General features: G+C 43.6%; 1 protein-coding gene across 6 annotated transcripts in view; it reads right to left on the reverse strand.

Annotated features, from left to right (window-relative positions):
* Positions 1 to 27,267, reverse strand: part of LOC129817854 (low density lipoprotein receptor adapter protein 1-like) — a 148,838-nt gene that overhangs the window by 36,934 nt on the left and 84,637 nt on the right. For all 6 annotated transcript variants that reach the window (XM_055873448.1, XM_055873445.1, XM_055873444.1 and 3 more), the window contains exons 2-3: positions 19,502 to 19,644; positions 14,539 to 14,651 (exon numbers count right to left, since the gene is read on the reverse strand). In XM_055873448.1, coding sequence (XP_055729423.1) covers positions 14,539 to 14,651; positions 19,502 to 19,597 — 209 coding nt within the window. In that variant the 5' untranslated portion in view covers positions 19,598 to 19,644. The remainder of the gene's footprint in view (positions 1 to 14,538; positions 14,652 to 19,501; positions 19,645 to 27,267) is intronic.

The raw sequence follows: 27,267 nt of genomic DNA on the forward strand, positions 1-27,267 counted from the left end.
GAAGCATTAGATTAACGGTAACATTAGTCAGATTAGGCGACAAGTAAACTAAAATAAATAAAACACTGGCTGTTGTTGACAAGCATATTCACATACAGTAGAAGTCGGAAGTTTACATACACCTTGGCAAAATACATTTAAACTCCGTTTTTCACAATTCCTGACATATAATCTTGGTAAAAATTCCCTGTTTTAGGTCAGTTAGGATCACCACTTTATTTTAAGAATGTGAAATGTCAGAATAATAGCAGAGAGAATTATTTCTTTCAGCTTTTATTTCTTTCATCAAATTCCCAGTGGGTCAGAAGTTTACATACACTCAATTAGTATTTGGTAGCATTCATTGCCTTTAAATTGTTGAACTTGGGTCAAACGTTTCGGGTAGCCTTCCACAAGCTTCCCACAATAAGTTGTGTGAATTTTGCCCCATTCCTCCTGACAGAGCTGGTGTAACTGAGTCAGGTTTGTAGGCCTCCTTGCTCGCACACGCCTTTTCAGTTCTGCCCACACATTTTCTGTATGATTGAGGTCAGGGCTTTGTGATGGCCACTCCAAGACCTTGACTTTGTTGTCCTTTAGCCATTTTGCCACAACTTTTGAAGTATGCTTGGGGTCATTGTCCATTTGGAAGACCCATTTGCGACCAAGCTTTAACTTCCTGACTGATGTCTTGAGATGTTGCTTCAATATATCCACATAATTTTCCATCCTCATGATGCCATCTATTTTGTGAAGTGCACCAGCCCCTCCTGCAGCAAAGCACCCCCACAACATGATGCTGCCACCCCCGTGCTTCACGGTTGGGATGGTGTTCTTCGGCTTACAAGCCTCCCCCTTTTTCATCCAAACAAAACGACGGTCATTATGGCCAAACAGTTCTTTTTTTGTTTCATCAGACCTGAGGACATTTCTCCAAAAAGTACAATCTTTGTCCCCATGTGCAGTTGCAAACCGTAGTCTGGCTTTTTTATGGCGGTTTTGGAGCAGTGGCTTCTTCCTTAATGAGCGGCCTTTCAGGTTATGTCGATATAGGACTCGTTTTACTGTGGATATAGATACTTTTGTACCTGTTTCCTCCATCGTCTTCACAAGGTCCTTTGCTGTTGTTCTGGGATTGATTTGCACTTTTCGCACCAAAGTACGTTCATCTCTAGGAGACAGAACGCGTCTCCTTCCTAAGCGGTATGGCGGCTGTGTGGTCCCGTGGTGTTTATACTTGCATACTATTGTTTGTACAGATGAACGTGGTACCTTCATGCATTTGGAAATTGCTCCCAAGGATGAACCAGACTTGTGGAGGTCTACAATTTTTTTTCTAAAGTCTTGGCTGATTTCTTTTGATTTCCCCATGATGTCAAGCAAAGAGACACTGAGTTTGAAGGTAGGCCTTGAAATACATCCACAGGTACACCTCCAATTGACTCAAATTATGTCAATTAGCCTATCAGAAGCTTCTAAAGCCATGACATTATTTTCTGGAATTTTCCAAGCTGTTTAAAGGCACAGTCAACTTAGTGTATGTAAACTTCTGACCCACTGGATTTGTGATACAGTGAATTATAAGTGAAATAATCTGTCTGTAAACAATTATTAGAAAAATGACTCGTGTCATGCACAAAGTAGATGTCCTAACCGACTTGCCAAAACTACAGTTTGTTAACAAGTAATTTGTGGAGTGGTTGAATAATGAGTTTCAATGACTCCAACCTAAGTGTACGTAAACATACGACTTCAACAGTATTATTATTATCTAATTCAGTGATTGAAATTATGACCCCCATCCTCAGAATCCAATTCAGGCAGGGAAACACTTCTTACTCTTTATTAATCGCCTCGCTATTCACGGGGGGAAAAAATGTGTCTGTTCATTTGAACTAAGCAAGCTGCTAGATAAATGTACATCTTGCCTACATTTGCCTTTTACTTGTAGATTATCTGAAGATGCAGGCCTATCAGGGGCTTGTGTTTACGGTTGTGGTTAAATCAGGTCATGTGTTTACGGTTAAATCAGGTCATGTGTTTACGGTTAAATCAGGTCATGTGTTTACGGTTAAATCAGGTCATGTGTTTACGGTTAAATCAGGTCATGTGTTTACGGTTAAATCAGGTCATGTGTTTACGGTTAAATCAGGTCATGTGTTTACGGTTAAATCAGGTCATGTGTTTACGGTTAAATCAGGTCATGTGTTTACGGTTAAATCAGGTCATGTGTTTACGGTTGAATCAGGTCATGTGTTTACGGTTAAATCAGGTCATGTGTTTACGGTTAAATCAGGTCATGTGTTTACGGTTAAATCAGGTCATGTGTTTACGGTTAAATCAGGTCATGTGTTTACGGTTAAATCAGGTCATGTGTTTACGGTTAAATCAGGTCATGTGTTTACGGTTAAATCAGGTCATGTGTTTACGGTTAAATCAGGTCATGTGTTTACGGTTAAATCAGGTCATGTGTTTACGGTTAAATCAGGTCATGTGTTTACGGTTAAATCAGGTCATGTGTTTACGGTTAAATCAGGTCATGTGGTTACGGTTGTGGTTCAAACCATCATCACAACATTAAAGCTGTAATTATTAAACGATTCACCACTGCTTTTACACCACACACAAAGGACCTGCTTCCAATGACATGTCTTTGGGTTTCTAGTAGACATGAAACAGAGAGAAACAGAGAGGGAGAGAGAGAGAGACAAGGAGAGAGAGAAACAGAGAGGGAGAGAGAGAGACAAGGAGAGAGAGAAACAGAGAGGGAGACAGAGAGAAAGATAAATAACAAATGCTTTTTAGTTCTGCTGGGAGAATAGTACGGGTTCATGTTTCTCTATGATAACCAGAGGCCTTGGGGGACTCATTGTGTGTGTGTCTGTGTCTGTGCGTGCGTGCGTGAGTGCGTGCGTGCGTGCGTCTTCGTCATTAACTCCTCTGTCCAACAACAAGCGTGTGATAACCTCGCTCAGATCTCTCCCAGTGTTTCTAGCTGCGTCTCTGATGAGCAGCGTGACCCAAATAGCAATGCCCAAGACACACCAAATATATCATATAATAACCCCCATATACCGTATCGGTTCGGCTTAGTGTTATATATACTGGGAAGTGAGGAGAAGTTGGCCTAAATACATGTATGCTGCTGAGAAAAAACTAAAAGTGTGATACACCGGATTTGAGTAGCTATAACACGTCTTGTCTGTGTCACAAGTATTGCACAGGACAAGTGGATTGGATGGTAAAATAACTGTACGGTACTTCCAAGAATCTACCTGTCTGAAAAAAAACGTCTAACAGCAACAGTCTGTGCCAAACATTGAGAGACAGGAGTATACTCAATCCACATGAATCTACATCACATCTATATAATTATATAATATAATGGAATCCAGGTCAACTAGGAAAGGAGTTTTGTTTTAGGAAAAATGTGAATAAATAATCTGAATCCTATCACACATACACACATACATATACACACACACACACACACACACACACACACACACACACACACACACACACACACACACACACACACACACACACACACACAGCGGTCTGCATTGTATCCTCTGGAGTGTGGCGTTCAAACAGACTAAAGAGGATCGATCATTCCAGTGCTTTGATTCCAGCCTGGAGGTGAAGGGGGGGGGGGGGGAATTCTGCTTCCAACTTTAAACAGACCTGATGATGAGTCAACCGAACACACGCTGAGAGAAGAGCCTTTTCAAATGATAGAATAACATCAGGGAGCTCAGACCACAACCAGCCTGACTAACCTATAACATCAGGGAACTCAGTCCACAACCAGCCTGACTAACCTATAACATCAGGGAACTCAGTCCACAACCAGCCTGACTAACCTATAACATCAGGGAACTCAGTCCACCACCAGCCTGACTAACCTATAACATCAGGGAACTCAGTCCACAACCAGCCTGACTAACCTATAACATCAGGGAACTCAGTCGACCACCAGCCTGACTAACCTATAACATCAGGGAACTCAGTCCACCACCAGCCTGACTAACCTATAACATCAGGGAACTCAGTCGACCACCAGCCTGACTAACCTATAACATCAGGGAACTCAGTCCACCACCAGCCTGACTAACCTATAACATCAGGGAACTCAGTCCACAACCAGCCTGACTAACCTATAACATCAGGGAACTCAGTCCACCACCAGCCTGACTAACCTATAACATCAGGGAACTCAGTCCACCACCAGCCTGACTAACCTATAACATCAGGGAACTCAGTCCACCACCAGCCTGAATAACCTATAACATCAGGGAACTCAGTCCACCACCAGCCTGACTAACCTATAACATCAGGGAACTCAGTCCACCACCAGCCTGACTAACCTATAACATCAGGGAACTCAGTCCACCACCAGCCTGACTAACCTATAACATCAGGGAACTCAGTCCACAACCAGCCTGACTAACCTATAACATCAGGGAACTCAGTCCACAACCAGCCTGACTAACCTATAACATCAGGGAACTCAGTCCACCACCAGCCTGACTAACCTATAACATCAGGGAACTCAGTCCACCACCAGCCTGACTAACCTATAACATCAGGGAACTCAGTCCACCACCAGCCTGACTAACCTATAACATCAGGGAACTCAGTCCACCACCAGCCTGACTAACCTATAACATCAGGGAACTCAGTCCACAACCAGCCTGACTAACCTATAACATCAGGGAACTCAGTCCACAACCAGCCTGACTAACAGGAGACTAAACATCAGAATTCATTATGACTCAAATAACCGATGAGGCCCATAGTCATTTTATCGGTTTCAGCGTGCACAGGTAAGGAGAGGAGAGGACAAGACAGGAGAGAGAGAGAAAGAAAGTGAAAATCAACTAAAGGAAATGTTTGTTTACATTGTCAAGGCTGAGGATGTTTTCCCTCTCTCCCTTCCATCCCTGCTCCCTCTATTCTCCTCTCCTCCTCTAGATTACAGTTGTTTCTATCCCCTCTACTCTCCTCTCCTCCTCTAGATTACAGTTGTTTTCTATCCCCTCTATTCTCCTCTCCTCCTCTAGATTACAGTTGTTTTCTATCCCCTCTATTCTCCTCTCCTCCTCTAGATTACAGTTGTTTTCTATCCCCTCTATTCTCCTCTCCTCCTCTAGATTACAGTTGTTTTCTATCCCCTCTATTCTCCTCTCCTCCTCTAGATTACAGTTGTTTTCTATCCCCTCTATTCTCCTCTCCTCCTCTAGATTACAGTTGTTTTCTATCCCCTCTATTCTCCTCTCCTCCTCTAGATTACAGTTGTTTTCTATCCCCTCTATTCTCCTCTCCTCCTCTAGATTACAGTTGTTTTCTATCCCCTCTATTCTCCTCTCCTCCTCTAGATTACAGTTGTTTTCTATCCCCTCTATTCTCCTCTCCTCCTCTAGATTACAGTTGTTTTCTATCCCCTCTATTCTCCTCTCCTCCTCTAGATTACAGTTGTTTTCTATCCCCTCTATTCTCCTCTCCTCCTCTAGATTACAGTTGTTTTCTATCCCCTCTATTCTCCTCTCCTCCTCTAGATTACAGTTGTTTCTATCCCCTCTATTCTCCTCTCCTCCTCTAGATTACAGTTGTTTTCTATCCCCTCTATTCTCCTCTCCTCCTCTAGATTACAGTTGTTTTCTATCCCCTCTATTCTCCTCTCCTCCTCTAGATTACAGTTGTTTTCTATCCCCTCTATTCTCCTCTCCTCCTCTAGATTACAGTTGTTTCTATCCCCTCTATTCTCCTCTCCTCCTCTAGATTACAGTTGTTTTCTATCCCCTCTATTCTCCTCTCCTCCTCTAGATTACAGTTGTTTTCTATCCCCTCTATTCTCCTCTCCTCCTCTAGATTACAGTTGTTTTCTATCCCCTCTATTCTCATCTCCTCTAGATTACAGTTGTTTTCTATCCCCTCTATTCTCCAGTCCTCCTCTAGATTACAGTTGTTTTCTATCCCCTCTATTCTCCTCTCCTCCTCTAGATTACAGTTGTTTTCTATCCCCTCTATTCTCCTCTCCTCCTCTAGATTACAGTTGTTTCTATCCCATCTATTCTCCTCTCCTCCTCTAGATTACAGTTGTTTTCTATCCCCTCTATTCTCCTCTCCTCCTCTAGATTACAGTTGTTTTCTATCCCCTCTATTCTCCTCTCCTCCTCTAGATTACAGTTGTTTTCTATCCCCTCTATTCTCCTCTCCTCCTCTAGATTACAGTTGTTTTCTATCCCCTCTATTCTCCTCTCCTCCTCTAGATTACAGTTGTTTTCTATCCCCTCTATTCTCCAGTCCTCCTCTAGATTACAGTTGTTTCTATCCCCTCTATTCTCCTGTCCTCCTCTAGATTACAGAAGTTTTCTATCCCCTCTATTCTCCTCTCCTCCTCTAGATTACAGTTGTTTCTATCCCCTCTATTCTCCTCTCCTCCTCTAGATTACAGTTGTTTTCTATCCCCTCTATTCTCCTCTCCTCCTCTAGATTACAGTTGTTTTCTATCCCCTCTATTCTCCTCTCCTCCTCTAGATTACAGTTGTTTTCTATCCCCTCTATTCTCCTCTCCTCCTCTAGATTACAGTTGTTTTCTATCCCCTCTATTCTCCTCTCCTCCTCTAGATTACAGTTGTTTTCTATCCCCTCTATTCTCCTCTCCTCCTCTAGATTACAGTTGTTTTCTATCCCCTCTATTCTCCTCTCCTCCTCTAGATTACAGTTGTTTTCTATCCCCTCTATTCTCCTCTCCTCCTCTAGATTACAGTTGTTTTCTATCCCCTCTATTCTCCTCTCCTCCTCTAGATTACAGTTGTTTTCTATCCCCTCTATTCTCCTCTCCTCCTCTAGATTACAGTTGTTTTCTATCCCCTCTATTCTCCTCTCCTCCTCTAGATTACAGTTGTTTTCTATCCCCTCTATTCTCCTCTCCTCCTCTAGATTACAGTTGTTTTCTATCCCCTCTATTCTCCTCTCCTCCTCTAGATTACAGTTGTTTTCTATCCCCTCTATTCTCCTCTCCTCCTCTAGATTACAGTTGTTTTCTATCCCCTCTATTCTCCTCTCCTCCTCTAGATTACAGTTGTTTTCTATCCCCTCTATTCTCCTCTCCTCCTCTAGATTACAGTTGTTTTCTATCCCCTCTATTCTCCTCTAGATTACAGTTGTTTTCTATCCCCTCTATTCTCCTCTCCTCCTCTAGATTACAGTTGTTTTCTATCCCCTCTATTCTCCTGTCCTCCTCTAGATTACAGTTGTTTCTATCCCCTCTATTCTCCTCTCCTCCTCTAGATTACAGTTGTTTTCTATCCCCTCTATTCTCCTCTCCTCCTCTAGATTACAGTTGTTTTCTATCCCCTCTATTCTCCTCTCCTCCTCTAGATTACAGTTGTTTTCTATCCCCTCTATTCTCCTCTCCTCCTCTAGATTACAGTTGTTTCTATCCCCTCTATTCTCCTCTCCTCCTCTAGATTACAGTTGTTTTCTATCCCCTCTATTCTCCTCTCCTCCTCTAGATTACAGTTGTTTTCTATCCCCTCTATTCTCCTCTCCTCCTCTAGATTACAGTTGTTTTCTATCCCCTCTATTCTCATCTCCTCTAGATTACAGTTGTTTTCTATCCCCTCTATTCTCCAGTCCTCCTCTAGATTACAGTTGTTTTCTATCCCCTCTATTCTCCTCTCCTCCTCTAGATTACAGTTGTTTTCTATCCCCTCTATTCTCCTCTCCTCCTCTAGATTACAGTTGTTTCTATCCCATCTATTCTCCTCTCCTCCTCTAGATTACAGTTGTTTTCTATCCCCTCTATTCTCCTCTCCTCCTCTAGATTACAGTTGTTTTCTATCCCCTCTATTCTCCTATCCTCCTCTAGATTACAGTTGTTTTCTATCCCCTCTATTCTACTCTCCGACCTCTAGTTTACAGTTGTTTTCTATCCCCTCTATTCTCCTCTCCTCCTCTAGATTACAGTTGTTTTCTATCCCCTCTATTCTCCTCTCCTCTAGATTACAGTTGTTTTCTATCCCCTCTATTCTCCTCTCCTCCTCTAGATTACAGTTGTTTTCTATCCCCTCTATTCTCCTCTCCTCCTCTAGATTACAGTTGTTTTCTATCCCCTCTATTCTCCTCTCCTCCTCTAGATTACAGTTGTTTTCTATCCCCTCTATTCTCCTCTCCTCCTCTAGATTACAGTTGTTTTCTATCCCCTCTATTCTCCTCTCCTCCTCTAGATTACAGTTGTTTTCTATCCCCTCTATTCTCCTCTCCTCCTCTAGATTACAGTTGTTTTCTATCCCCTCTATTCTCCTCTCCTCCTCTAGATTACAGTTGTTTTCTATCCCCTCTATTCTCCTCTCCTCCTCTAGATTACAGTTGTTTTCTATCCCCTCTATTCTCCTCTCCTCCTCTAGATTACAGTTGTTTTCTATCCCCTCTATTCTCCTCTCCTCCTCTAGATTACAGTTGTTTTCTATCCCCTCTATTCTCCTCTCCTCCTCTAGATTACAGTTGTTTTCTATCCCCTCTATTCTCCTCTCCTCCTCTAGATTACAGTTGTTTTCTATCCCCTCTATTCTCCTCTAGATTACAGTTGTTTTCTATCCCCTCTATTCTCCTCTCCTCCTCTAGATTACAGTTGTTTTCTATCCCCTCTATTCTCCTGTCCTCCTCTAGATTACAGTTGTTTCTATCCCCTCTATTCTCCTCTCCTCCTCTAGATTACAGTTGTTTTCTATCCCCTCTATTCTCCTCTCCTCCTCTAGATTACAGTTGTTTTCTATCCCCTCTATTCTCCTCTCCTCCTCTAGATTACAGTTGTTTTCTATCCCCTCTATTCTCCTCTCCTCCTCTAGATTACAGTTGTTTCTATCCCCTCTATTCTCCTCTCCTCCTCTAGATTACAGTTGTTTTCTATCCCCTCTACTCTCCTCTCCTCCTCTAGATTACAGTTGTTTTCTATCCCCTCTATTCTCCAGTCCTCCTCTAGATTACAGTTGTTTTCTATCCCCTCTATTCTCCTCTCCTCCTCTAGATTACAGTTGTTTTCTATCCCCTCTATTCTCCTCTCCTCCTCTAGATTACAGTTGTTTTCTATCCCCTCTATTCTCCTCTCCTCTAGATTACAGTTGTTTTCTATCCCCTCTATTCTCCTCTCCTCCTCTAGATTACAGTTGTTTTCTATCCCCTCTATTCTCCTCTCCTCTAGATTACAGTTGTTTTCTATCCCCTCTATTCTCCTCTCCTCCTCTAGATTACAGTTGTTTCTATCCCCTCTATTCTCCTCTCCTCCTCTAGATTACAGTTGTTTTCTATCCCCTCTACTCTCCTCTCCTCCTCTAGATTACAGTTGTTTTCTATCCCCTCTATTCTCCTCTAGATTACAGTTGTTTTCTATCCCCTCTATTCTCCTCTCCTCCTCTAGATTACAGTTGTTTTCTATCCCCTCTATTCTCCTGTCCTCCTCTAGATTACAGTTGTTTCTATCCCCTCTATTCTCCTCTCCTCCTCTAGATTACAGTTGTTTTCTATCCCCTCTATTCTCCTCTCCTCCTCTAGATTACAGTTGTTTTCTATCCCCTCTATTCTCCTCTCCTCCTCTAGATTACAGTTGTTTTCTATCCCCTCTATTCTCCTCTCCTCCTCTAGATTACAGTTGTTTCTATCCCCTCTATTCTCCTCTCCTCCTCTAGATTACAGTTGTTTTCTATCCCCTCTACTCTCCTCTCCTCCTCTAGATTACAGTTGTTTTCTATCCCCTCTATTCTCCAGTCCTCCTCTAGATTACAGTTGTTTTCTATCCCCTCTATTCTCCTCTCCTCCTCTAGATTACAGTTGTTTTCTATCCCCTCTATTCTCCTCTCCTCCTCTAGATTACAGTTGTTTTCTATCCCCTCTATTCTCCTCTCCTCTAGATTACAGTTGTTTTCTATCCCCTCTATTCTCCTCTCCTCCTCTAGATTACAGTTGTTTTCTATCCCCTCTATTCTCCTCTCCTCTAGATTACAGTTGTTTTCTATCCCCTCTATTCTCCTCTCCTCCTCTAGATTACAGTTGTTTCTATCCCCTCTATTCTCCTCTCCTCCTCTAGATTACAGTTGTTTTCTATCCCCTCTACTCTCCTCTCCTCCTCTAGATTACAGTTGTTTTCTATCCCCTCTATTCTCCAGTCCTCCTCTAGATTACAGTTGTTTTCTATCCCCTCTATTCTCCTCTCCTCCTCTAGATTACAGTTGTTTTCTATCCCCTCTATTCTCCTCTCCTCCTCTAGATTACAGTTGTTTTCTATCCCCTCTATTCTCCTCTCCTCTAGATTACAGTTGTTTTCTATCCCCTCTATTCTCCTCTCCTCTAGATTACAGTTGTTTTCTATCCCCTCTATTCTCCTCTCCTCCTCTAGATTACAGTTGTCAGCTTTTCTTTTCTTTCCACAGACTCAGTGTTTGTTTTCCATCTCTCGTTCAAGCCTGGCCTGTGGTGATTCTCACAACCTTGGATACACACAATTAAGACACACACACACACATTAAAAAATACAGAGACAATTATACACACAATCATTTACACAAACACACACTTACACATGCGCACACACAGTACACGTAGTGTAAACACACACACAATTCATCCCTCAAATACACAGAATCCACCCCTGAAAGCATTGACATAGATTGAGCGGAAGAGAGAAGAAGAGAGAGGGGTGGAGGAGAGAGAGGGGGGGGGGGGGTGATAATGTGGATCAACCCTTCATCAAACTAAACCGTCCTTTTGGACTTCCTGGCTGGTCACATGACCAATCTTAGCATGTGCACAGGAGAGGGCCATTAATACTGGGCAATGTGGGGGACTTTACAGCTGGTTGTCAGATGTACAGAGAGGGGAGATAAGAAGAGAAGAGGGGGATGATTAGAGGAAGAGAGGAGATGGGAGTGATTAGAGGAAGAGAGGAGGGGGGGGGTGATTAGAGGAGGAGAGGAGAGGGGGATGATTAGAGGAGGAGAGGAGAGGGGAATGATTAGAGGAGGAGAGGAGAGGGGGGTGATTAGAGGAGGAGAGGGGGGTGATTAGAGGAGGAGAGGAGAGGGGAATGATTAGAGGATGAGAGGAGAGGGGAATGATTAGAAGGAGAGGAGAGGGGGATGATTAGAGGAGGAGAGGAGAGGGGGTGATTAGAGGAGGAGAGGAGAGGGGAATGATTAGAGGAGGAGAGGGGGGTGATTAGAGGAGGAGAGGGGATGATTAGAGGAGGAGAGGGGGGTGATTAGAGGAGGAGAGGAGAGGGGGTGATTAGAGGAGGAGAGGAGGATGATTAGAGGAGGAGAGGAGGATGATTACAGGAGGAGAGGGGGGTGATTAGAGGAGGAGAGGAGAGGAGGATGATTAGAGGAGGAGAGGAGGGGGGGATGATTAGAGGAGGAGAGGGGATGATTAGATTCACTAGACAGTCATTATGATGTCATTATTTACCTGTATACGGAGCGGTTCACTAGACAGTCATTATGATGTCATTATTTACCTGTATACGGAGCGGTTCACTAGACAGTCATTATGATGTCATTATTTACCTGTATACGGAGCGGTTCACTAGACAGTCATTATGATGTCATTATTTACCTGTATACGGAGCGGTTCTCTAGACAGTCATTATGATGTCATTATTTACCTGTATACGGAGCGGTTCACTAGACAGTCATTATGATGTCATTATTTACCTGTATACGGAGCGGTTCTCTAGACAGTCATTATGATGTCATTATTTACCTGTATACGGAGCGGTTCACTAGACAGTCATTATGATGTCATTATTTACCTGTATACGGAGCGGTTCTCTAGACAGTCATTATGATGTCATTATTTACCTGTATACGGAGCGGTTCTCTAGACAGTCATTATGATGTCATTATTTACCTGTATACGGAGCGGTTCACTAGACAGTCATTATGATGTCATTATTTACCTGTATACGGAGCGGTTCACTAGACAGTCATTATGATGTCATTATTTACCTGTATACGGAGCGGTTCTCTAGACAGTAATTATGATGTCATTATTTACCTGTATACGGAGCGGTTCTCTAGACAGTCATTATGATGTCATTATTTACCTGTATACGGAGCGGTTCACTAGACAGTCATTATGATGTCATTATTTACCTGTATACGGAGCGGTTCACTAGACAGTCATTATGATGTCATTATTTACCTGTATACGGAGCGGTTCTCTAGACAGTCATTATGATGTCATTATTTACCTGTATACGGAGCGGTTCTCTAGACAGTCATTATGATGTCATTATTTACCTGTATACGGAGCGGTTCACTAGACAGTCATTATGATGTCATTATTTACCTGTATACGGAGCGGTTCTCTAGACAGTCATTATGATGTCATTATTTACCTGTATACGGAGCGGTTCTCAAGACAGTCATTATGATGTCATTATTTACCTGTATACGGAGCGGTTCTCTAGACAGTCATTATGATGTCATTATTTACCTGTATACGGAGCGGTTCACTAGACAGTCATTATGATGTCATTATTTACCTGTATACGGAGCGGTTCTCTAGACAGTCATTATGATGTCATTATTTACCTGTATACGGAGCGGTTCTCTAGACAGTCATTATGATGTCATTATTTACCTGTATACGGAGCGGTTCTATAGACAGTCATTATGATGTCATTATTTACCTGTATACGGAGCGGTTCACTAGACAGTCATTATGATGTCATTATTTACCTGTATACGGAGCGGTTCTCTAGACAGTCATTATGATGTCATTATTTACCTGTATACGGAGCGGTTCTCTAGACAGTCATTATGATGTCATTATTTACCTGTATACGGAGCGGTTCACTAGACAGTCATTATGATGTCATTATTTACCTGTATACGGAGCGGTTCACTAGACAGTCATTATGATGTCATTATTTACCTGTATACGGAGCGGTTCTCTAGACAGTCATTATGATGTCATTATTTACCTGTATACGGAGCGGTTCACTAGACAGTCATTATGATGTCATTATTTACCTGTATACGGAGCGGTTCACTAGACAGTCATTATGATGTCATTATTTACCTGTATACGGAGCGGTTCTCTAGACAGTCATTATGATGTCATTATTTACCTGTATACGGAGCGGTTCTCTAGACAGTCATTATGATGTCATTATTTACCTGTATACGGAGCGGTTCACTAGACAGTCATTATGATGTCATTATTTACCTGTATACGGAGCGGTTCACTAGACAGTCATTATGATGTCATTATTTACCTGTATACGGAGCGGTTCTCTAGACAGTCATTATGATGTCATTATTTACCTGTATACGGAGCGGTTCACTAGACAGTCATTATGATGTCATTATTTACCTGTATACGGAGCGGTTCTCAAGACAGTCATTATGATGTCATTATTTACCTGTATACGGAGCGGTTCTATAGACAGTCATTATGATGTCATTATTTACCTGTATACGGAGCGGTTCACTAGACAGTCATTATGATGTCATTATTTACCTGTATACGGAGCGGTTCACTAGACAGTCATTATGATGTCATTATTTACCTGTATACGGAGCGGTTCTCTAGACAGTCATTATGATGTCATTATTTACCTGTATACGGAGCGGTTCTCTAGACAGTCATTATGATGTCATTATTTACCTGTATACGGAGCGGTTCTCTAGACAGTCATTATGATGTCATTATGTTTTGGGGATAAACTTTTTTCATCTGCCTTCAGTTTTATGATTGCTCTTTTGAATTTGTTGTAATTAGTCTTCTTGGCAGAGGTTGACAGAGGTTCAAGACTGATTGTATTGTTTGGCTTACCTAGCTAGCAGATAGCTAGCTAACATTGTGGACTGAATGGACATGGTATTTGAACATCACAACACCGACTTGATGAGAAGGTGGAAGTGGAGAACTGCAATACGGAAATGGCTTGTTCTTGTGAAGACACTCCTAACTGTTAATTATGTGTGGTGAGCTTTCAGCGCTCTGTGGCAGCAGAAGCATCTCCTGTGTGGAGAGGAGTATCTAACTAGCTAGTTGGCTAACCATCGAGCTAAAAAGCCCGGCGGCACGGGTGTTGGGGACAGGACAGCGAGTTGTGCTGCGGAGGCTACGGACCCTGTCTCATTGACCGGCTCCCTCTTCCATGATCATCCATGCCTGAAGTTCCTCCGCTCTCAATGTCATCATGACGGCTTCGATTCATCATCCTTGCAGTCCCTGACTTCCTTATCGCGTTACAATGTTATTGTTTTGTATTTGTTGTCGTTTGCGATGTGCTTTTGCATACGCAATTCATCTTTCAGCTGCCATGTATACAACATAAAACGACACAATATGGAGACGTTCTCTATGAGGTCATTATGATGTCATATTGTTTACCTATATATGGAGACATTCTCTATGAGGTCATAATGATGTCATATTGTTTACCTATATATGGAGACATTCTCTATGAGGTCATAATGATGTCATATTGTTTACCTATATATGGACACATTCTCTATGAGGTCATAATGATGTCATATTGTTTACCTATATATGGACACATTCTCTATGAGGTCCTGTGTCTCTGTGTCTGTGATGATGATTCCTTTAGGAGAGATGGTCAAGGTCACCTTACGGAACTTCTTAGCACTGGCCCGGGCCTAGGGATAGGAAACACACAACAGTTTTATAATAGATTTATAAGCTGATAGATACATCAACAATGGTATCCTATTCCTTATGTACATTCGCAATTCAATTCAAGAGGCTTTTATGGCATGGGAAACATATGTTAACATTGCCAAAGGAAGTGAGGTAGATAATATACAAAAGTGAAATAAACAATAAAAATGAACAGTAAACATTACACTCACAGAAGTTCCAGAAGAATAAAGACATCACAAATGTCAAATTATGTATATATGCAGTGTTTTAACGATGTGCAAATGGTTAAAGTAAATATGGGTTGTATTTACAATGGTCTTTGTTCTTCACTGGTTGCCCTTTTCTTGTGGCAAAAGGTCACCAATCTTGCTACTGTGATGGCACACTGTGGAATTTCACCCAGTAGATATGGGAGTTTATCAAAATCGGGTTTGTTTTCAAATTCTTTGTGGGTCTGTGTGATCTGAGGGAAACATGTGTCTCTAATACGGTCATACATTGGGCAGGAGGTTAGGAAGTGCAGCTCAGTTTCGACCTAATTTTGTGAGCAGTGAGGACATAGCCTCTCTTCTCCTGTCTTCTCTTGGTCTGCCTACAGCGGCCTATCTATATATACAGTTGAAGTCGGAAGTTTACATACACTTAGGTTGGAGTCATTAAACTCGTTCTTCAACCACTCCACAAATTTCTTGTTAACAAACTATAGTTTTGGCAAGTCGGTTAAGACATCTACCTAGTGGACATCCGGTGTCTCCTTGACCTGCAGCCATCCCCGCAGTTCCCTCTCCCTCTCCCTCTGTGTGTGATTGTGTGGTTGGAGACAGGTGTGTTGGAGTCAGAGCAGTTCACCACCAGCTGCAACCCGTTCTATAATCAAGACCTCTACAAATACTCAGTCCTGCCACTTCCACTCTTCCGGATCGTAATCTCCGTTCAGTCAGTCATGCTTCTAGCTATTTGTTATTATTTAAGATCCTGTGGTGCCTGTTTCCTTGCCTGACGCTGTTTCTCCTCTCAATGCAGTTTTGCCGCTCTGACTCTGGTTCCTGTTTCCTGTTTCCTGTTCCACATCTCACCACCCTGCTACCCTGTTCTGGATTCAACTCATCAACACTCCCTTGGATTCCCCTCCGTAACCTATTTCCTCTGTCCCAACCCAGCTCACTCCAACCTCAGCCTCCACATCTGGTTTCCTACAACTCATCCGATCTTCCCTGGATCTGCACTTCATCTCTACAAATTGTAGACCTCCACAAGTTTGATTCATCCTTGGGAGCAATTTCAAAAACCCATGAAGGTACGACATTCATCTGCACAAACAATAGTACACAAGTATAAACACCATGGGACCACGCAGCCGTCATACCGCTCAGGGAAGAGACGCGTTCTGTCTCCTAGAGATGAACGTACTTCGGTGCGAAAAGTGCAATCAATCCCAGAACAACAGCAATGGACCTTGTGAAGATGCTGGTGGAAACAGGTACAAAATTATCTATATCCACAGTAAAACGAGTCCTATATCGACTTAACCTGAAAGTTCGCTCAGCAAGGAAGAAGCCACGGCTCCAAAACCGCCATGAAAAAGCCAGACTACGGTTTGCAACTGCACATGGGGACAAAGATTGTACTTTTTGGAGAAATGTCCTCAGGTCTGATGAAACAAAAATAGAACTGTTTGGCCATAAAGACCATCGTTATGTTTGGAGGAAAAAGGGGGAGGCTTGTAAGCCGAAGAACACCATCCCAACCGTGAAGCACGGTGGTGGCAGCATCATGTTGTGGGGGTGCTTTGCTGCAGGGGGGACTGGTGCACTTCACAAAATAGATGGCATCATGAGGCTGGAAAAATTATGTGGATATATTGAAGCAACATCTCAAGACATCAGTCAGGAAGTTAAAGCTTGGTCGCAAATAGGTCTTCCAAATGGACAATGACCCCAAGCATACTTCAAAAGTTGTGGCAAAATGGCTTAAGGACAACAAAATCAAGGTATTGGAGTGGTCATCACAAAGCCCTGACCTCAATCCTATAGAACATTTGTGGGCAGAACTGAAAAAAGCGTGTGCGAGTAAGGAGGCCTACAAACCTGCCTCAGTTAAACCAGCGCTGTCAGGAGGAATGGGCCAAAATTCACCCAACTTATTGTGGGAGCTTGTGGAAGGCTACCTGGAAAGTTTGACCCAAGTTAAACAATTAAAAGGCAATGCTACCAAATACTAATTGAGTGTATGTAAACTTCTGACCCACTGGGAATGTGATGAAATAAATAAAAGCTGAAATAAATCATTCTCTCTACTGGTATTCTGACATTTCACATTCTTAAAATGAAGTGGTGATCCTAACTGACCTAAAACGGGGAACTTTTATTTGGATTAAATGTCAGGAATTGTGAAAAACTGAGTTTAAATGTATTTGGCTAAGGTGTATGTAAACTTCCGACTTCAACTCTATATTATATATACATATATAAAAGTTTTAGAACACCTACTCATTCCAGGGTTTTCTTAATTTTTACTATTTTCTAAATTGTAGAATATTAGTGAAGACGTCAGAACTATGAAATAACACATATGGAATCATGTAGTAACCAAATAAGTGTTAAACAATTCAAAATATATTTTATATTTGAGATTCTTCAAATAGCCACCCTTTGGCTTGATGACAGCTTTGCACACTCTTGACATTCTCTCAACCAGCTTCACCTGGAATGCTTTTCCTACAGTCTTGAAGGAGTTCCCACATATGCTGAGCACTTTTCCTGCTTTTCCTTCACTCTGCGGTAGAAACTCATCCCAAACCATCTCAATTTGGTGAGGATTGTGGAGGGCAGGCCATCTGATGCAGCACTCCATCACTCTCCTACTTGGTAAAATATCCCTTACACAGCCTGGAGGTGTGTTTTGGGTCATTGTCCTTTTGAAAAACAAATGATAGTCCCACTAAGCGCAAACCAGATGGGATGACGTATCGCTGCAAAATACTGTGCTAGCCATGCTGGTTAAGTGTGCCTTGAATTCTAAATAAATCACTGAGTGTCACCAGCAAAGCACCCCCACACCACCTCCTCCATGCTTCACGGTGGGAATCACACATGCAGAGATCATCCGTTCGACTCCTCTGCGTCACAAAGACACGGCGGTTGGAAACAAAAATCTCAAATTTGGACTCCAGACCAAAGGACAGATTTCCACTGGTCTAATGTCCATTGCTCGTGTTTCTTGGCCCAAGCAAGTCTCTTCTTCTTATTGGTGTCCTTTAGTAGTGGTTTCTTTGCAGCAATTTGACCATGAAGGTCTGATTCACCCAGTCTCCTCTGAACAGTTGATGTTGAGATGTGTCTGTTACTTGAACTCTGTGAAGCATTTATTTGGGCTGCAATTTCTGTGGCTGGTAACTCTGATGAACTTATCCTCTGCAGCAGAGGTAACTCTGGGTCTTCCTTTCCTGTGGTGGTCCTCATGAGAGTTTCATCATAGTGCTTGATGGTTTTTGCGACTGCACTTGAAGAAATTTTCAAAGTTCTTGAAATTTTCCAGATTGACTGACCTTCATGTCTTAAAGTAATGATAGACTCTCATTTCTATTTGCTTATTTGTGCTGTTCTTTCCATAATATGGTCTTGGTCTTTTACCAAATAGGGCTATCTTCTGTATACCACCCCTACCTTGTGACAGCACAATTGATTGTCTCAAATGCATTAAGAAGGAAAGAAATTCCACAAATTAAAGCACACGTTAATTGAAATGCATTGCAGGTGACTACCTCATGAAGCTGGTTGAGAGAATGCCTTCATCAATCTGTCATCAAGGCAAAGCTACTTATATTTGAGATTCTTCAACCTTTTTTTGGTGACTACATGATTCCATATTTGTTATTTCATAGTTCTGATGTCTTCACTATTATTCTACAATCTAGAAAATAGTAGAAAAAATAAAGAAAAACCATTGAATGAGTAGGTGTATCCAAACTGTTGATTTGTACTATGTGTTTTCTACAGGACTGTGATGTAACGGACGCACACACACGCATACACACACACACACACACACACACACACACACACACACACACACACACACACACACACACAGGTAGGAAAACATGTACACACACTGATGGAAACTGACTGACAAATAGCTCCCCATAATAATCCCAGTCAGGATGCCTGGTTTCCAAGGAAACAAGAAGACAATTGACTTGAAGTGTTTTTTCTCCTCTACAGTGAATCAATTGAATCATAACCCAGCTGGCTGGTTTGGCTGGGGGTCTAATTGAGAAGTGTGTGTGTGTGTGTGAGTTGGTTCTTCTATCCGTGTGTGTGTGTGTGTGTGTGTGTGTGTGTGTGTGTGTGTGTGTGTGTGTGTGTGTGTGTGTGTGTGTGTGTGTGTGTGTGTGTGTGTGTGTGTGTATGTGTGTGTGTGTATTAAGTTAAAGTTTTTACTGACATGACACATGGCAGTCAAGGTCACTGAAATGCATTGATGATGTTACATTACATACACACTAAAACGTTTACATTGAAATCCCAATTCATGACAATATGTACATATAGGAGACTCTGAGTTTTGTTGATTAGTTTACACAGGTAGGGCGACTTTTTATATGTCTCTCAGTCCTGGCCTTTGGAATAGAGAGCAGGTGGGCACTTCAGGCGGATCTGCCTGGTACCTGAAGGGGGACTTTAACAGGGACACAGCAAGGTCCAGTTTCTCTCTTCTCTCATGAAGTGAGTGTAGTGTGCTCAGAGTATCATACTACTCTGAGCACACACACACACACAGTCACACACACACACACACACACACACACACACACACACACACACACACACACACCCTAACTCACCGTAGAGACTATCCTGTGTATAGCGGCAGCGGCCATGTCCTCTCCTTTAGGCTGTCCTACCAGAGTCATCCCCAGGTACTTCACCTGGAAGACCATCCCTTCCAATAGGGTCTCCTTGGTGTCTGTCCAGTTCTCTGGCAGCTCTGATTGGACAGAAAACACAACAGGTGAACAATTAGTAGGATGTGATTGGATGAAAGGCTCATTTGTAATTGGGTAAAATGTCCAAAATGTCAAAAGTATTTTTTCTCCTAAATAGATACCGTAGGTTAGATATATTGTGGAGTAGGTTTCCCCTATATAGCCTACATGACCAAAAGTATGTGGACACCTGCTCGTCGAACATCTCATTCCAAAACCATGGACATTAATATGGAGTTGGTTCCCCTCTTTGCTGCTATAACAGCCTCCACTCTTCTGGGAAGACTTTAGATGTTGGAACATTGCTGTGTGGACTTGCTCCCATTCAGCCACTGTTCAGGCACTGATTTTGGGCGATTAGGCCTGGCTCGCAGTTTGCGTTCCAATTCGTCCCAAAGATGGGGTTATGGTTAAGGTTCTGTGCGGGCCAGTCAATTTCTTCCACACCGATCTCAACAAACCATTTCTGTATGGACCTCACTTTGTGCACGGGGGCAATGTCATGCTGAAACAGGAAAGGGCCTTCCCCAAACTGTTGCCACAAAGTTGGAAGCACAGAATTGTCTAGAATGTCATTGTATGCTGTAGCATCAAGAGTAATTTGCATTCAATAAATGTTAATTACGTGTTTATTACAGGTAGTTTGATAAACCAGCTGATTTACTGGCAAACAGATAGCTAATTAAATGACAGGTAGCTAATTAAATGCAAAATAAAAAAGGGGGGGAAAGAGCAAGAGAGAGTGGCAGGAGAGAAAGAGAGAGAGAGGGGAGAGAGAGAGAGAGAGAGAGAGAGAGAGAAAGAGAGAGAGAGGGGAGAGAAAGAGAGAGAGAGCGAGAGCGGGAGAGAGAGGGGAGAGAGACATATATATATAGAGAGAGAGAGAGAATTAGAGAGAGAGAGACAGGGGATAGAGCGAGAGCGGGAGAGAGAGGGGGAGAGACATATATATATATAGAGAGAGAGAGAATTAGAGAAAGAGAGAGAGAGGGGAGAGACAGAGAGAGAGAGAGAGGGGTTAGAGCGAGAGCGGGAGAGAGAGGGGAGAGAGACGTATATATATATATAGAGAGAGAATTAGAGAGAGACAGAGAGAGAGAGAGAGACAGAGAGAGACAGAGCGAGGGGTGAGAGAGAGATTTTGCGAGGGGGAGAGAGAGATGGCACAAGGGGGGGAGAGAAGGGGGAGAGAGAGATGCATAGAGAGATGCATAGAGAGAGAGAGAGAGAGAGAGAGAGAGAGAGAGAGAGAGAGAGAGAGAGAGAGAGAGAGAGAGAGAGAGAGAGAGAGAGAGAGAGAGAGAGAGAGAGAGAGAGAGAGAGAGAGAGAAAGAGAGATATGCAAAAAAAGAGAGAGGGGAGAGAGAGCGAGGGGGGAGAGAGATGGTGCGAGGGGGGAGAGAGATGGTGAGAGAGGGGATAGAGATACTCCAGAGAGAGAGAGGGGAGAGAGATACTCCAGAGAGAGAGAGGGGAGAGAGATACTCCAGAGAGATGACAGTAGAGGGCTCTAACATGCTGCTGTCCCATTGGAGTGCTCCATGCAGGCTGAGCCATCTGTCACAGAGCAACACCAGCAGTTTGAACACACAACGCCTCTCTACCGTCCTCTCTCTTTTCTCTCCTCCCTCATCTACATCTCTCTCTCACGACCCATCTTTCCCTCCCTTCCCTCCTCTCTCCCTCATCTACATCTCTCTCCCTCTCTCGTCCTTCTTCCCTCTCTCGTCCTTCTTCCCTCTCTTGTCCTTCTTCCCTCTCTCGTTCTTCTTCCCTCTCTCGTCCTTCTTCCCTCTCTCGTCCTTCTTCCCTCTCTCGTCCTTCTTCCCTCTCTCTTTTCTCTCCCTCTCTCTTTTCTCTCCCTCTCTCTTTTCTCTCACTCTCTCTTTTCTCTCCCTCTCTCTTTTCTCTCCCTCTCTCTTTTCTCTCCCTCCCTCTTTCTCACCCTCTCTCATTTTCTCTCCCTCCCTCTCTCACCCTCTCTCTTTTCTCTCTTCCCTCTTTCTCGCCCTCTCTCTTTTCTCTCCTCCCTCATCTACATCTCTCCCTCTCTCCTCCCTCTCTCCCTCTCTCCTCCCTCTCTCCCTCATCTACATCTCTCTCCCTCTCTCTCTCCCTCTTTCTCTCTCTTTATCTCTCTCTCTTTCTCACCCTCTCTCCCTCATCTACATCTCTCTCTCACGAACCATCTTTCCCTCCCTTCCCTCCTCTCTCCCTCTCTCGTCCTTATTCCCTCTCTCTCTCACCCTCTCTCTTTCTTCCACCCTCCTGATCTATCTAAACTTCTAAATGATTCATCTCCAAAAGTAAAATAGTAGAGGTAGAGTCTGTTTACATGTTGTCTAGGTTAGTACCTTCCACTATTAAAGTAAAAGGTAGAGAGACGGTGAGAAACAAACAATAGAAAAATAAACCAACGTTTCAGTTCCTTGATACCTCTGGGTGCTTAGTGGCTCAACGGATAATCTCCTTCCCACACACCTTAAACCCTACCAGCCCCGAAGCATTCAGTTCACATCTCACCAACCAGATCAAAAGAGCTGACACTAGCAAATCTCTCTCTCTCTCGTTGAGAATCATATATATACTGTCTCTCCACTAGGCCACATACAGTTCAGTGAACACAGTATTTAACAGTGCTTCAGGCTTTTCAAATATATTTTACCTCCCAAAAGATATGAGAAAGGGACGCTTAATAAATATTTCATAACCGTGTCGTCGTGCCGTGTCCGATACGATGAGTGGCAGGAGCGAGGGAACGAGGGAACGAGGGAGCGAGGGAAGGAAGAAAGGAAGGATTCAACAGGGAGGCAGAGTTTTAAGGAGGAGTGTGTCCTGTATGCTGAAATGACATTATAATGATGTCTGCATTATTTGATGTATGTGTGTGTGAGAGAGAGAGTGTGTGAGTGTGTGAGAGAGTGTGTGAGTGTGAGAGAGAGAGAGAGAGTGTGTGTGTGTGAGAGAGAGTGTGTGAGTGTGTGAGTGTGAGAGAGAGAGCGTCCGAGTGTGAGAGAGAGAGAGTGTCCGAGTGTGAAATCAAATCAAATCAATTTGTATTTGTCACATACACATGGTTAGCAGATGTTAATGCGAGTGTAGCGAAATGCTTGTGCTTCTAGTTCCGACAATGCAGTAATAACCAACAAGTAATCTAACCTAACAATTCTACAACTACTACCTTATACACAAGTGTAAAGGGATAAAGAATATGTACATAAAGATATATGAATGAGTGATGGTACAGAACGGCATAGGCAAGATGCAGTAGATGGTATAGTGTACAGTCTATACCTATGAGATGAGTAATGTAGGGTATGTAAACATAAAGTGGCATAATTTAAAGTGGCTAGTGATATATGTATTACATAAAGATGGCAAGATGCAGTAGATGATATAGAGTACAGTATATACATATACATATGAGATGAGTAATGTAGGGTATGTAAACATTATATTAAGTGGCATTGTTTAAAGTGGCTAGTGATAAATTTTTACATAATTTCCATCAATTCCCATTATTAAAGTGGCTGGAGTTGAGTCAGTATGTTGGCAGCAGCCACTCAATGTTAGTGGTGGCTGTTTAACTGTCTGATGGCCTTGAGATAGAAGCTGTTTAACAGTCTCTCGGTCCCTGCTTTGATGCACCTGTACTGACCTCGCCTTCTGGATGGTAGCGGGGTGAACAGGCAGTGGCTCGGGTGGTTGTTGTCCTTGATGATCTTTATGGTCTTCCTGTGACATCGGGTGGTGTAGGTGTCCTGGAGGGCAGGCAGTGTGCCCCCGGTGATGCGTTGTGCAGACCTCACTACCCTCTGGAGAGCCTTACGGTTGTGGGCGGAGCAGTTGCCGTACCAGGCGTTGATACAGCCCGACAGGATGCTCTCGATTGTGCATTTGTAGAAGTTTGTGAGTGCTTTTGGTGACAAGACGAATTTCTTCAGCCTCCTGAGGTTGAAGAGGCTCTGTTGTGCCTTCTTCACAACGCTGTCTGTGTGGGTGGACCAATTCAGTTTGTCCGTGATGTGTACACCGAGGAACTTAAAACTTTCCACCTTCTCCACTACTGACCCGTCGATGTGGATAGGGGGGTGCTCCCTCTGCTGTTTCCTGAAGTCCACAATCATCTCCTTTGTTTTGATGACGTTGAGTGTGAGGTTATTTTCCTGACACCACACTCCGAGGGCCCTCACCTCCTCCCTGTAGGCCGTCTCGTCGTTGTTGGTAATCAAGCCTACCACTGTAGTGTCGTCCGCAAACTTGATGATTGAGTTGGAGGCGTGCATGGCCACGCAGTCGTGGGTGAACAGGGAGTACAGGAGAGGGCTCAGAACGCACCCTTGTGGGGCCCCAGTGTTGAGGATCAGCGGGGTGGAGATGTTGTTACCTACCCTCACCACCTGGGGGCGGCCCGTCAGGAAGTCCAGGACCCAGTTGCACAGGGCGGGGTCGAGACCCAGGGTCTCGAGCTTGATGACGAGTTTGGAGGGTACTATGGTGTTAAATGCTGAGCTGTAGTCGATGAACAGCATTCTCACATAGGTATTCCTCTTGTCCAGATGGGTTAGGGCAGTGTGCAGTGTGGTTGCGATTGCGTCGTCTGTGGACCTATTGGGTCGGTAAGCAAATTGGAGTGGGTCTAGGGTGTCAGGTAGGGTGGAGGTGATATGGTCCTTGACTAGTCTCTCAAAGCACTTCATGATGACGGAAGTGAGTGCTACGGGGCGGTAGTCGTTTAGCTCAGTTACCTTAGCTTTCTTGGGAACAGGAACAATGGTGGCCCTCTTGAAGCATGTGGGAACAGCAGACTGGGATAAGGATTGGTTGAATATGTCCTTAAACACACCAGCCAGCTGGTCTGCGCATGCTCTGAGGACGCGGCTGGGAATGCCGTCTGGGCCTGCAGCCTTGCGAGGGTTAACACGTTTAAATGTTTTACTCACCTCGGCTGCAGTGAAGGAGAGCCCGCAGGTTTTGGTAGCGGGCCGTGTCAGTGGCACTGTTTTGTCCTCAAAGCGAGCAAAAAAGTTATTTAGTCTGTCTGGGAGCAAGACATCGTGGACCGCGACGGGGCTGGTTTTCTTTTTGTAATCCGTGATTGACTGTAGACCCTGCCACATACCTCTTGTGTCTGAGCTGTTGAATTGCGACTCTACTTTGTCTCTATACTGGGACTTAGCTTGCTTGATTGCCTTGTGGAGGGAATAGCTACACTGTTTGTATTCGGTCATGTTTCCGGTCACCTTGCTCTGGTTAAAAGCAGTGGTTCGCGCTTTCAGTTTCACGCGAATGCTGCCGTCAATCCACGGTTTCTGGTTTGGGAATGTTTTAATCGTTGCTGTGGGTACGACATCGTCAATGCACTTCCTAATGAACTCGCTCACCGAATCAGCGTATTCGTCAATGTTGTTGTTGGACGCAATGCGGAACATATCCCAATCCACGTGATCGAAGCAGTCTTGAAGCGTGGAATCAGATTGGTCGGACCAGCGTTGAACAGACCTGAGCGAGGGAACTTGTTGTTTTAGTTTCTGTTTGTAGGCTGGAAGCAACAAAATGGAGACGTGGTCAGCTTTTCCGAAAGGGGGGCGGGGGAGGGCCTTATATGCGTCGCAGAAGTTAGTATAACAATGATCCAAGGTTTAACCAGCCCTGGTAGCACAATCGATATGCTGATAGAATTTAGGGAGTTTGGTTTTCAGATTAGCCTTGTTAAAATCCCCGGCTACAATGAATGCAGCCTCAGGATGTGTGGTTTCCAGTTTACAGAGAGTCAGATAGAGTTCGTTCAGGGCCATCGATGTGTCTGCTTGGGGGGGAATATATACGGCTGTGATTATGATCGAAGAGAATTCCCTTTGTAGATAATGCGGTCGACATTTGATTGTGAGGAATTCTAGATCAGGTGAACAGAATGACTTGAGTTCCTGTATGTTGTTATGATCACACCACGTCTCGTTAATCATAAGGCATACACCCCCGCCTCTCTTCTTACCAGAAAGATGTTTGTTTCTGTCGGCGCGATGCGTGAAGAAACCAGCTGGCTGCACCGACTCCGTTAGCGTCTCTTGAGTTAGCCATGTTTCCGTGAAGCAGAGAACGTTACAATCTCTGATGTCTCTCTGGAATGTTACCCTTGCTCGGATTTCATCAACCTTATTCTCAAGAGACTGGACATTGGCGAGTAGTATGCTAGGGAGTGGAGCGCGATGTGCCCATCTCCGAAGCCTGACCAGGAGACCGCTACGTTTGCCCCTTTTACGGCGTCGCATAGGGTCGCCGGCTGGGATCAGATCTGTTGTATTGGGTGGAAGGCAAAACACTGGATCCGTTTCGGGAAAGTCATATTCCTGGTTGGAACGATGGTGAGTTGACGTTGCTCTTATATTCAGTAGTTCCTCCCGACTGTATGTAATGAAACCTAAGATTACCTGGGGTACCAATGTAAGGAATAACACATAAAAACATATTTTCCTAGGAACGCGAAGCGAGGCGGCCATCTCGGTCGGCGCCGGAAGTAAGCGTGTGTGTGTGTGTGTGTGAGAGAGAGAGAGAGGGGGGGGGGGGAGAGGGGGAGAGAGAGCGAGGGGGCAAGAGAGAGTCTTCATTAACGCTGTGTATCCATTAACCCTGTGTCTTCATTAACCCTGTGTCTTCATTAACCCTGTGTCTTCAATAACCCTGTGTCTTCATTAACCCTGTGTCTTCATTAACCCTGTGTCTTCATTAACCCTGTGTCTTCATTAACCCTGTGTCTTCAATAACCCTGTGTCTTCATTAACCCTGTGTCTTCATTAAGACTGTGTCTTCATTAAGACTGTGTCTTCATTAAGACTGTGTCTTCATTAACCCTGTGTCTTCATTAACCCTGTGTCTTCATTAAGACTGTGTCTTCATTAACCCTGTGTCTTCATTAACGCTTCATTAACCCTGTGTCTTCATTAACCCTGTGTCTTCATTAACCCTGTGTCTTCATTAACCCTGTGTCTTCATTAACCCCGTGTCTTCATTAACCCCGTGTCTTCATTAACCCCGTGTCTTCATTAACCCCGTGTCTTCATTAACGCCGTGTCTTCATTAACCCTGTGTCTTCATTAACCCTGTGTCTCTAATAACGCTGTGTCTTCATTAACCCTGTGTCTTCATTAACCCTGTGTCTTCATTAACCCTGTGTCTTCATTAACGCTGTGTCTTCATTAACCCTGTGTCTTCATTAACCCTGTGTCTTCATTAACCCTGTGTCTTCATTAACCCTGTGTCTTCATTAACCCTGTGTCTTCATTAACCCTGTGTCTCCATTAACCCTGTGTCTCCATTAACCCTGTGTCTCCATTAACCCTGTGTCTTCATTAACCCTGTGTCTTCATTAACCCTGTGTCTTCATTAACCCTGTGTCTTCATTAACACTGTGTCTCTATTAACCCTGTGTCTTCATTAACGCTGTGTCTTCATTAACGCTGCATTAACCCTGTGTCTCTATTAACCCTGTGTCTCTAATAACCCTGTGTCTCCATTAACCCTGTGTCTCCATTAACCCTGTGTCTTCATGAACCCTGTGTCTTCATTAACCCTGTGTCTTCATTAACCCTGTGTCTTCATTAACCCTGTGTCTTCATTAACGCTGT

The sequence above is a fragment of the Salvelinus fontinalis genome, chromosome 20 (genome assembly GCF_029448725.1).
Source record: "Salvelinus fontinalis isolate EN_2023a chromosome 20, ASM2944872v1, whole genome shotgun sequence".
Taxonomy (NCBI): domain Eukaryota; kingdom Metazoa; phylum Chordata; class Actinopteri; order Salmoniformes; family Salmonidae; genus Salvelinus; species Salvelinus fontinalis.